The following is a 12,822-nucleotide window of genomic DNA, read 5'->3' as shown; positions in this document are numbered from 1 at the left end:
AGATGCAGCAACATTTGGACATGGATACCATCCGATCCAGGAACAGAGGAGCGAGAAGAGGAGAGTGCATGTCACAGTTCCTGCACAGAAAAAACGGCATTATAGCTTTCGCGATTTTGAGAGGAAAAAGCAAGATGTCACTCTTTCGCAATCTGTTTCTTTGGGAGAAAGGCTGATGGGTAATTACAAGAGCTCGAAATCTCAGAAGAGTGTCAACCCAAGATTGCGACTGGGTCCACTAAGGTATCCTGTGCAACAGTTAGCCCAAAGGTCAGAAAAAAAACTGGACATGCCGGATATCTGCAGGATTCAACTTCAAACAACTGATGAGGCAGTGAAGGTATTAAAGGAGCTGGTAAAGAAATCCCAGCTTGCCTTCTTGCTATCGCATATGATGCAATAGCATCGTGCACATAATTGCTTACAGTGGATACAGTTGACCAGTGTAGAATGATGGGGGGGAAAACGCGAAGACCATGTCTCCGTTCATGTACTGCATCACGGCACACCTTGTTCCACCAAGGAACTGGGAGGCACCAGTGCAAAAGGGACCTATGAGGTATTGAACATTCCGCACTGTAAGAGTAACTTCCGTAACATGAGTGACCTGATCGTCGATGCTAGGAAATTGACGGTCATCACATTTTGCTAGAAAGGAGAAAGTGTCCAATTGGCTTGGGAAAACTTCCAGCATCTTGGGCGCTTAGGTGGCAGTTGTGGCTGTAATCGATGGACACATGGAAAATGTGTCACTCAAATGTGTATCAGCAAGAGTAAACCATTCAAAGAGCTGAGCTAGCCTAACAGTACTGACCAAAAGGTCCGAATGAGAGCAGGTCGACATGGAGGCAGACAAAAATGTAGGTTCCCCAGTGTTGAGGCAAACTACTTGGTGGAAGAGGTAAATCAACAGGGATCCTCTCTGACAAGGACACGGAGATCCCCAATGTGGGTGGTGAGCATTGAAGTCTCCAACCAGCAAATGTGGGAGGGGGGACTTTTTTGTTTTAATTTTGCTACACAGGAAATTAATCTACTTACTGTACACAGCATACATTAATTACAAATACTTTGTTGTTACTCAGTAGTTCACTGACACTAAATGGCAAAACCTCTACAGAATATGTTCTCTACAGGTTATACTCTTCAACAATCTTTTAATTAGTTAAGCAAATGTAACTTTACACTTAATTGTTCTTCAAAAATAATGATATATTTGCATAAGGAGAAACAATTTTTCTACTTCACACCTGTGGCTGACAAAGCAACAGTTAAGACACAACTCCATATTGTACTTATTTTGAAGCAGGTGCTTTTACAGATGAACTACAACTTTACTGTCATCAGGAAAAAGAAGAATAGTGTCTAATGTACATGTTTCTACAATCATAATTAAACCTTAACCACATAATCAGAAATTCTGGCATAGCTATACAAGAAAAACATATGTAGCTTTCAAACAGCTGTTTTCCTTACTTCCGGAAGGCGTTCGATACAGTTCCGCACTGTCGCCTGATAAACAAAGTAAGAGCCTACGGAATATCAGACCAGCTGCGTGGCTGGATTGAAGAGTTTTTAGCAAACAGAACACAGCATGTTGTTATCAATGGGGAGATGTCTACAGACGTTAAAGTAACCTCTGGCATGCCACAGAGGATTGTTATGGGACCATTGCTTTTCACAATATATATAAATGACCTAGTAGATAGTGTCGGAAGTTCCATGCGGCTTTTCGCGGATGATGCTGTAGTATACAGAGAAGTTGCAGCATTAAAAAATTGTAGCGAAATGCAGGAAGATCTGCAGCAGATAGGCACTTGGTGCAGGGAGTGGCAACTGACCCTTAACATAGACAAATGTAATGTATTCGCAATACATAGAAAGAAGGATCCTTTATTGTATGATTATATGATAGCGGAACAAACACTGGTAGCAGCTACTTCTGTAGAATATCTGGGAGTATGTGTGTGGAACGATTTGAAGTGGAATGATCATATAAAATTAATTGTTGGTAAGGCAGGTGCCAGGTTGAGATTCATTGGGAGAGTCCTTAGAAAATGTAGTCCATCAACAAAGGAGGTGGCTTACAAAACACTCGTTCGACCTGTACTTGAGTGTTGCTCATCAGTGTGGGATCCGTACCAGATCGGGTTGTCAGAGGAGATAGAGAAGATCCAAAGAAGAGCGGCGCGTTTCGTCACAGGGGTATTGGGTAACCGTGATAGCGTTACAGAGATGTTTAGCAAACTCAGGCAGCAGACTCTGCCAGAGAGGCGCTCTGCATCGCGGTGTAGGTTGCTCGCCAGGTTTCGAGAGGGTGTGTTTCTGGATGAGGTATCTAATATATTGCTTCCCCCTACTTAACCTCCCGAGGAGATCACGAATGTAAAATTAGAGAGATTCGAGTGCATACGGAGGCTTTCAGACAGTCGTTCTTCCCGCGAACCATACGCGACTGGAACAGAAAAGGGAGGTAATGACCGTGGCACGTAAAGTGCCCTCCCCCACATACCGTTGGGTGGCTTGCGGAGTATAAATGTAGATGTAGAAGCACGACAGCTATGGGATACACAGTGTGTTGTGATCAAATTTTTGCAGATTTTATTTATGGGTATCCACAGAAACTTATCCAAGAGGAGCCAGTAGTCCAAAATCGTCATTTCTTTATGTAACTCATTCTTTGAGTGAGAATGTGTAATGCTCCAAGAATAAAATTTGGCACGATATACACAAACATTACTGTATCTCAAAGGATTGATAGTTACTAATTCAATACATATATATTTTGAAATGTAGGTTACTCTGACCCCTAAATGGTAAGCCTATTTCCATTGGATTGTCTAAAATAGATCATTTATACTAGCTAAGTAAGTATGTAGGTTACCTCTTAGTTTAACAGTCTGAAATGACAGTGTGTGCAATGAGTAAAGAAATAAAGGTAGAAAATGCTCACTGAAGATATGTTTATTGAAATACTCACGATATGTTCACACTGACCATTAAATATCTCCAACAGAAAAAAAAAAAGAGTGATTGCGATAACCCTTTTGGAAAAATAACAAACTGTGATGCCATCTGTAACACTGCTTACTTACTATACTTCAAGCCCGCCTGGTTGGCCATGCAATCTAACGCACTGCTTTCCGGGTGGGAAGGCATGCCGGTCCCCGGCATGAATCCGCCCGGCAGATTTGTGTCGAGGTCCAGAGTGCCGGCCAGTTTGTGGATGGTTTTTAAGGTGGTTTCCCACCTGCCTCAATAAATGCAGGCTGCTTCCCCTTATTCTGCCTCAGTTACACCAGTCTGCAATTGCTGTGCAAACACTTTCTCCACGTACGTGTACACCATAATTACTCTACCACGCAAACATTGCAGTTACACTCATCTGGTGCGAGACGTTCCCGGGGAAGGGAGGGGTCATCCATTAGGGGCTGAACCACACAATAACCTGGGGTTCGGTGTGGGTCGGCAGTGGGGTGAAAGGACTGCTGTAGCCTGTTGTGGGGTTGTGTACCACTGAGGGCTACAGCGGGGACGAAGCCTCTCCGCCATTTCTAGGTCCTCAATTCCATACTATACTGTACTATACTTCATGTCCAATTATTTTATGACATTATGTTGGCTGGTATAATTAGCTGAACAAATATTTTTTGAAAATTAGTGTTTCTTTTTTAGTTAGCTGGGTAAAATGTAGCTCAGTCAGCTTTTGGAGCTCCTAAAGCAACCCTTAATTAGCCAGCAGAAATGACTTAACAGCACGGGACTAAACTATGACGGCTAAACCTCCCCAGTTTGACTTGTTATTTTGGACTACACACTTCTTAACTAATGTAGCTGTGTATTCTGCTCTGTACCACCACAGAGAGAATAATTTTAGGTCTCCAATCTTTGAGAAAAGATTTTTTTTACCCTGAAATTTCATATTTTTCTCCTAAATAAAACGTAAAATACTGCAGTGATTACATTGCCCTAAAGAGGCGGTGGTCCCACTGTGAGAATTAGGTGCAGATTTCAGTCAGTGTACTGCAGACAATGCTTATTTTATGCTGGGAACTAGTACCGGGATGCATTGCTGGAGTGTTTGAATGATCCCTTTCTTTGTCCTGATAAAAGCTGAATGAAAAAAGCAACAGACAAAAGATCAAGGATACTATTTTGGCAATGTTTTGCAAATGTTTTCATTCACCCTGACTGCAAGATACTGCCAAATGACTTCTATGGAAAAGGAACGGCAATTGCTAAAGCTATTTTCTGTTGCATTCTGCAATGCAAAGTCTGTCATTCAGTGTAGGAAACTCACAGAAAAAAGGTTTCTAGAAATGTTTGAGAATTCAGTGTTGTATAAAACTTTTATCTTCAACATTCCCCACACCTTTCCAGTAACCTTGTTTCGCATCAGAGCAACAAGACTACTAAGAGTAGTAAGGTAACTGTATCTCAGTGTCAGGCATATGCTCAGAAGAAAGACTAGTAACATGATATTCCCCCATTAGTACCCTCCATTATAGCATTCAGACTGCCAAGGATGATGTAAACCATGTTTCAGGCCAACAATATAAAAATTAAAAAGTGGATGTACATACGTTTTCCAGACTGCAGACAATTTGGTTGACTGTGATAAAATACTAATTTAGTGTAAAACACTAAATTTCTAGCAGCCAGAATGAAAAGCTGTGAGTATTACACGAGCTCTTCACCTGGGAGTCAGCACCCTACAGCTAAGTTTGATCAAGTGAGAACTGCAGAATTAAATATCACAAGGAATCTCTCAAGGATGTATAGCCCCTCTGTCTCTATTCTCTTCACATTTTTAAAAAACCCTTATGTTATATCAGCTTGGTATTACAGTTAACGTAACTGCAAAGAATAACATCAAACATGCTAGGGGCACATTGAGTTTCCAGGCCACAGCTGATGAAGTACCCCAGGAGCTGCAAGAATTAAAATGCACCCACAACATTAACAAATTGAAAAATGTGCTAAAGATGTTTGGCAAAGGCAGCTAGCATGTGAAGAAGAAGAAGAAGAAGAAGAAGAAGAAGGAGGAGGAGGATGAGTAAAACATTTCTGCTGACACTACAAACTTTTAAACAGTAATCGTGTTCAACTGGAGTCTGGTTTTATAAATTAACAAGTATGAATGCATACACAAGAAACACAGCAATGTGATCATGTCACCCACACCAGTCTGACTGACACCAATGCAATGTGTAGTTATGTATTTATATTAAAAATTAAAAAAAAAACCAAGCAGAAAAAACTACAAGGTAAAGTGTACATTGCACTACTATCATCCAGCATGCTCCAACAAAATGTGAAAATAGATATATCTAGGATAGTAGCTAGTGAACTGTGAACCATACACATATATTCCTTCAAATCAAAAACAGATAAATACTGACCTGTAACTGACTAAGATTGCTGACATGTGTACCACAACACATATTGTTGTCCACTCCTTCAATTGAGATCACACGCACATCACCTTCATGATCCTTTGGGAGCCCACGAGTATGTGCCTGATGAATGTAAAAATATTTTTAAAATTTAACATAATGGTATGACATAACTTAAGATAAATTTATAAAACTATATTTCTGTTTGAAAATGAACACACGTAAGTTACAGGTTTATTTGGCTTTGTGATTAAGTTCTTGTCAAAAATCTAAAAGGACGATTGAATAATCATTTCCTCAGTTGCTCTGTTACTAATATTCTAATTAAGGTAAACAATCATGAAGTTCAAGGTGAGTAAGAATTAGAGAGAAAATGGTGGAAGAGTGAAATAAGAAAAAGGCACGATGATGTAGCTCTACTGAAACAACAAATTTATGTATACAGTACACCAAATTTTTCTCAAGTTCTCAGTCTTTGAGATATAAAGGATGGTATTGATCTTTTCACATTTTCCTGTCTATTAGGTCTGTTTTGTTATAGCTTTGAACTGATTTTATTCAAGTGCTGATGGATCACAAAAACCTGCACATTCCAGAGAATTACTTTTGCAGTAAATGTTGTGTCTTCAGTCCAAATACTGGATTGATGCAGCTCTCCAACAATCTTGTGCAAGCCTTATCTCTACATAACTACTGCAACCGACATTCCTTTGAACTTTTTTACTGTATTCATTTCTAGATCTCCCTCTACAGCTTTCACCCCTCACAACTGCCTCCATTACCAAACTGAGCTATTCCTTAATACCTCATTTGAATCCTTGATACCACATTTCAGTAGGTGTCCTATCAACTGATCCCTGTTAGTCAAATTGTACCATAAATTCCCAATTCGATTCACTGCCTCAGTAGTTATTCAGTATACCCATTTAATTGTCAGCTTCCTTTTGTAGTACTACAATACAAAAGCTTCAATTCTCTTCTTATTTGAACTGCTTATCATCCATGCTCCCCTTCCATACAAGCCTACACTCCAAGCAATTATCCCCAGAAAGAGACTCCCTATCAATTTGATATTAGAGGTTGACAACTTTCTCTTTTTCACAAACTTTTCTTGCTGTTGCCTGTCTGTATTTTATATCTCCTCTACTTCAGCAAACTTAAGTTATTTTGCTGCCCAAATAGTTAAACTTATCTACTGCTTTTCGTGTTTCACTGAGTAATCTAAATTTCTCATCACCACTTGGTTTAATTCAACTATATTCCAGTACTCTCTTTTTAATTTTGTTGCTGTCCATTATTCTTATAACCTTTTTCCAAGATGACCCATACTGTCAACTGCTCTTCCAAGTTCTTAGTCATCTCACAGAATTAAATGGCATCTGCAAATTGTTTCTTATTTCTTTTCCCTGAACTTTTAATTCAGTTTTCTAATTTCTCCTTGGTTTCTTTTACTGATCACTTAATGTATACTGAATAACATTGGGCCAGAGTACAAATCTGTCTCACTCCCTTCTAAACCACTGCTTTCCTTTCATGCCCTTGACTCTTAATTATAGTCTGGTTTTGGTACAAGTTGTAAATAACCTTATGCTCTATTTTATGCCTGCTGCCTTCAAAATTTCAAAGTGTGTAGTCCAGTCAACTATGCCAAATGCTTTCTCTAAATCTACAAGTGCTATAAATGTTTCTCTGCCTTTCTTCAGTCTATCTTCTAAGATAAGATGTAAGATTGCATCACATGTGCCTACATTTCTCTGGAACCCAAATTCATTTCCTATGATCACCTTCTACCCATTTTTCCATTCTTCTGTAAATACTTCATATCAACATTTTGTAACCATGTATTATTAAACTGATGCTTCAGTGATATTCACACCTTTCAACACCTGCCTTCCTAGGAATTTAAATTATTACATGCTTCTTGAGGTCCGAAGGCATTTTCCCTGCCTTATATATCTTGCACACCAGCTGGAATAGCTTTGTCATGACTGGCTGTCTCAAGGATTTCAATAATTCTTTGGGAATGTTGTCTACTCCAGGGACCTTGTTTCCATTGATGTTTTTCAGTACTCTGTTAATTTTTTCATGGAGCATCATATCTCTTATTCCATCCTTATTCTATCTTCAATTACTTCGTCTTCTCTTTCTATAATATTGTCCTCATATTTGTTTCCGTTAGACACACTATATATTCCTTCGACCTTTAAGTTTTCCCTTTTTTGCTTAGTTCTGGATTTCCATTTGAACTCTAGATATTCATATGGCTGTTGCACTTACCTCCAGATGCATTTTTAATTCTACCATTGGCAGCATCTATCTTCCCCTACTCACAAGTTTCTAGTCTTACATCTGTTCTGTAAGTATTTTTGCTTAGCTATTTTTATTTTCTGTTAGTATCATTTTATAAATGACTATATTTCCTTTCTCCTGCTTCTTTTGTTGCATCCCCCCCCCCCCCTTTTCATCAACTAAAGTCAGTATCTCTTGTGCTACCCAAGGACTTCTAATAGGCCTTGTCTTTTTACTCATTTGATCCTCTGCTTCTTCACCATTTCCTTTCTCAAAGCCTTCCATTTGTCTTCTATTGTAATCTTTTCCCCCTGCCATGGCCTGATAGTTTCTACCATTACTTCTAAAGCTTGAAAAACACCTCTGGCTCTATCAGCTTATTCCAATCATATATCCTGAAATTCTTACCATTTACCAATTTCTTCAGTTTTCATTTGCAGTTCATAACCCATACATTATGGGCAGAGTACACAACTACCCCTGGAAATGACTTTCAGTTTAAAATCTGACATGAAGATCTATATTACCAATACATAAGGGGCAAAACTAAGCAGATGGAAAAAGCAAGCAAACTATTTCTTATTTCAAAGGTAATACCATAACTTGACATACACTGAAGCGCCAAAGAAACTGGTATGGGCATGCATATTCAGATACAGAGATATGTAAACAGGCAGGAAATGCCTATCTAAAACAACCAGTGTCTGGCGCAGTTGTTAGGTTGGTTACTGCTCCTACAATGGCAAGTTACCAAGATTTAAATGAGTTTGAACGTGGTGTTATAGCCAGTGCACGAGTGATGGGGCACAGCATCTCAGAGGTATCAATGAACTGGGGATTTACCCATATGACCATTTCACGAGTGTATCATGAATATCAGGAATCCGGTAAAACATCAAATCTCCGACGTCGTTTGGCCGGAAAAAGATCCTGTAAGAACGGGACCAACGACAACTGAAGAGAATCGTTCAATGTGATAGAAGTGCAACTCTTCCGCAAATTGCTGCAGATTTCAATGCTGGGCCATCAACAAGTGTCAGCATGCGAACCATTCAACAAAATGTCAAAGGCCCAGTTGTCTACCCTTGATGACTCCACGGTACAAAGCTTTACGCCTCACATGGGCCCGTCAATATTGATATTGGACTGTTGACGACTGGAAACATGTTGCCTGGTTGGACGAATCCTCAAATTGTATCAAGCAGATGGACTTGTACAGGTGTGGAAACAGCCTCATGAATCTATGGACCCTGGATGTCAGCAGGGGACTGTTCAAGCTAGTGGAGTTCTAATGGTGTGGGGAATGTGCAGTTGGAGTGATATGGGACCCCTGATATGTTTAGAGATGACTGACAGGTGACACGTGCATATCAATCCTGTCTGATCACCTGCATCCATTCATGTCCATTGTGCATTCCAACAGACTTGGGCAATTCCAGCAGGACTATGCAACATCTTACGCATCCAGAATTGCTACAGTGTGGCTCCAGGAACACTGAGTTTAAATACTTCCGCTGGCTACTAAACTCCCCAAACACGAACATTACTGAACATATCTGGGATAACTTGCAATGTGCTGTTCAGAAGACATCTCCACCGCCTCATACTCTTCTGGATTTATGGACAGCGCTGCAGTATTTATGGTGTCAATTTCCTCCGGCACTACTTCAGACATTAGTCTGAGTCCACACCACATCTTGTTGTGGCAGTTTAGCATGCTTGCTAGGGCCCTACACGATATTAGGGAGATGTACCAGTTTCTTTGGCTCTTCAGTGTATTATTCCACTGTGAGAGAAGACCATCAATGCCTTTACGGAAAATGCTTGTGGCTGCCTCTGGAGCCCTAAGATTACTCAGGCATGCACCTCTTTGTCCGCAGCAAACTGACAGCCACGAATGTTTCTTAAGGGCTCCAAAAACTTGGAAATCTGATGAGCAGAGATCGGGACTTTATGGAAGATGTTAAGGGCTATCCAGTGAAAATTCTGCTGCATAATCTAAATCTCGGCAACATGTGGGTGGACATTACCCTGCAACAGAATGTTATCTTTTATCAACATTCCTGGGTGTTTGGACTTTATGATGTGTCTAAATTTTTGCAATGTGTCCACATGCACACTTTGCAAAAACTGAAGTAAATCATCAATTCCAAGTACTCAGGAATGTTGACTGTTGCCAAGGTTGTTTCGATTATGTTTCAGAACTTCTGCTGGCAAGCCCTCACACATTCTCCATACAATTCCAATCCCTCCCCATGTGATTTCCAAGATTTTGGAGCACCGAAGAACGACATTCATGGCCGTCGATTTGTTTCAGATGAAGAGGTGCATGCCTGGGGACAATTACGGTTCCTTAGGCAACGACAAACCTTTTTCCACGAATGCACTCACTGACCTGTCTGACTGTGGGATAAATATATTAACAGTTATGGCAATTACTTTTGAAATAATAAACAGTTTACTTATTTTTTACATCTGCCTTGCTTTTATTTGACTGCCTCTTATACAATTGATCTGAAACCGTCTGGTGTTCCCACGTATTCCTTTATTTAATTATACTCCCTTTGTCAGTATAGTTCCAGGACAGGTTTTTGGAGTTTGCAATACTAAAAAGGAAAAAAAGTTTTTTATGTTACCTGATGTGTGTGTCACCTTAAAATGACCTTGCCCATGTTTCCATGCAAACTCACTAAATGGCAGGGCTGTCCTACACAACAAGCTGTTTGGGTTCTTGGTGTATCAATTACGGACTTCAAGTAAAAAAAATGAGTGGTGGTGGTGGCCCTCAACTACATACCCTTCCCCCTCAGAGTTGAAATATTAAAAGTTTTGGCTGGTTTCATTGTCTGGGGGCTGGAAAATGTAGTTGCCTCATTACCAACCAAATACTGCTGAGTCTAGAGCATACAATATGACTATGCATGTGAATCGAATGGCCGAAGGTTTCTATCACTTGGCAATTGTGAATTTTGAACATGACATACACTTTTATAAATGAAAGATTGCAATCAAATAAAAGCTGCAGGTACTATTTTGATGACTTTAAATGATGAGTACGATCGCAGAAGTACTTCTGAGAATGCAGTATATTTCTGCAAAACACTTATTGGTGTCGATGGTCCAGTAATTAAATAAAACATAAGTTGAATAACAGGGAAACAATAGATTCCTACTGCACGAAATTAAATATGAACGACAACATAGCTTGCGAGATATTCATTTCTAAACGCATACTACATCTTCACTGCGGAAACCATGGTGATCTCATAAGTTAATAAGTCAGCGCTACAAAATATTTCTATCTCCCGCGCCCATGTGCAAACTGCTCCAATGTTCAAGTCATTCCGCGACTGCATGCGGTGTGCCGTACTGTCTGAGACTCTCCATCCAGCACCTCCCGTGTCCTGTGCCGTACTCATCTCCCGCTTCCATCCAGTCTCCCCATTCATGAGCGCTGTGATTGGCTGGAGCGCTCGTGCCATATCTTCAAGCCAACGCACCCACACAAATATAATGAAACACTTCTGAAATACTGGACTTACATTTAAATGACTTGAAATTAAATACATATTCCAACGGCTGGACCATAAACACACTCTAACATACATGATTAAATACAAAAACAAATTAAATAAACATATAGCAAAGGAATAGCAACAAAAGATAGGCCAGTAGCCTAATGTCTCTGTGCTTTATGAAACACAGTAAATATTTAACCAATGTCTTCATGAATAGTATATATGAGATATAAACAAAGACATAGATGAATAAACATATTTATAAGCTTGCTGCTACTGTTTTTTCGTGTAGCTGTGGAGTATTTATGGCCTGATGCGATTGATAGTAATCGGCCACTTTGACCTCCAATAACTCTTGTTACATGCCTGTAATTTATACCAATTTAGGTTTACACTAATAGCTTTCGAAAGACACGTCAACCAACAAAATCTGATGAAGCGTTTAGATTTTGGAAATTCGTTGCTGGGTGTTACTTGTATAATTTACCATCAGATACTATGATTATGCCATCAGAATCGCCGTGTAAATAATAGTAATGTACATGTTTCTTTTCAAGGTATCCTGATTCGTCTGGCTACTATTAATTTCTATACGAACAGAGAAATGTCTGCCATTATGGTCTCACGAAGTCCGCCATCTTTGGCTCTCCCAGCGTACAAGTCTCTTATCGACACACCAAGGAATTCCTAGCCGCGTGCTTGATGGACTACACGGTCCAGTTGCTGTGCGGCATCACGCGCTTGCTTACGAGCTGTGCCTTGCCGAGCGGCGGCCACCAACTCTGAACTTAGAATATTTCCAGGGGGCCACAACTCACCCGTTACCTCACATAGGTATGGTAACACAATGGATGCTGATGTGAACAAAAAGTGAACATTAAGTTCTATGTTACGCTCAGGAAAACCCCTAGTGAAATGTGGATAACGATTAAGCAAGCATATTCAGGTGAGGCAAAAAGAAGTTGTGTTTTTGAGTGGCACACCAGGTTTCGTGAATGCAGAGAATAACTGCAAGACAATCCCAGAGCAGTTATTGCAAAAAGACCATCACATAACTGTGTGTGCAGTATCAGAAGAACTTACTTTGAACTGTAATGGGAGTAGTAAGATTTCATGTGAACATTTAGGGAAATGGAAACTTAATGCAAAACTCATCCCTCGCACACTAACAGACGGACAGAAAGAGGAAAGATGAAGAGCTTCTGCTGAACTACTGGACAGAGTCAGACGTTATCCCACATATCTGTCAAAGATTACTGCTGGGGATGAAAGTTGGTGCTACGAGTATCACCCTCACATGAAGCATTAAAGTGCTGAATGACAGAGTCCCAGATCACCAGCCTCAAAAAAAGTCAAATGACAACCTTTGAGAACAAAGACAGTGTCGATTGCATTCTTCGATAGTAAAGGATTACTTTACCACAAGTACGTTCCTCCAGGTCAAACAATAAACCAAACTCTTTACATTTAAATCTTGAAATGTTTGCGACAAGCAATTCGATGTCACTGCCCTGATTTGTGGCATTTTCAGGACTGGTTTTTACTGGATGACAATGCATGACCCCATACTGATTTAACTGTTACGAGTGTCTGGCCAGACATTGTGTTACTGCCATCCC

General features: G+C 40.0%; 1 protein-coding gene across 1 annotated transcript in view; it reads right to left on the bottom strand.

Annotated features, from left to right (window-relative positions):
- LOC126474190 (alanyl-tRNA editing protein Aarsd1) overlaps nucleotides 1–12,822 on the bottom strand; it is an 81,433-nt gene that overhangs the window by 40,850 nt on the left and 27,761 nt on the right. The window contains exon 6 of the mRNA XM_050101653.1: nucleotides 5,403–5,519. Coding sequence (XP_049957610.1) covers nucleotides 5,403–5,519 — 117 coding nt within the window. The remainder of the gene's footprint in view (nucleotides 1–5,402; nucleotides 5,520–12,822) is intronic.

This window comes from Schistocerca serialis, chromosome 4, assembly GCF_023864345.2.
Source record: "Schistocerca serialis cubense isolate TAMUIC-IGC-003099 chromosome 4, iqSchSeri2.2, whole genome shotgun sequence".
NCBI classification, from domain to species: Eukaryota; Metazoa; Arthropoda; class Insecta; order Orthoptera; family Acrididae; genus Schistocerca; species Schistocerca serialis.
Note: the sequence above shows the minus strand (reverse complement) of the source record. Positions and strands in the feature narration are given on the sequence as shown.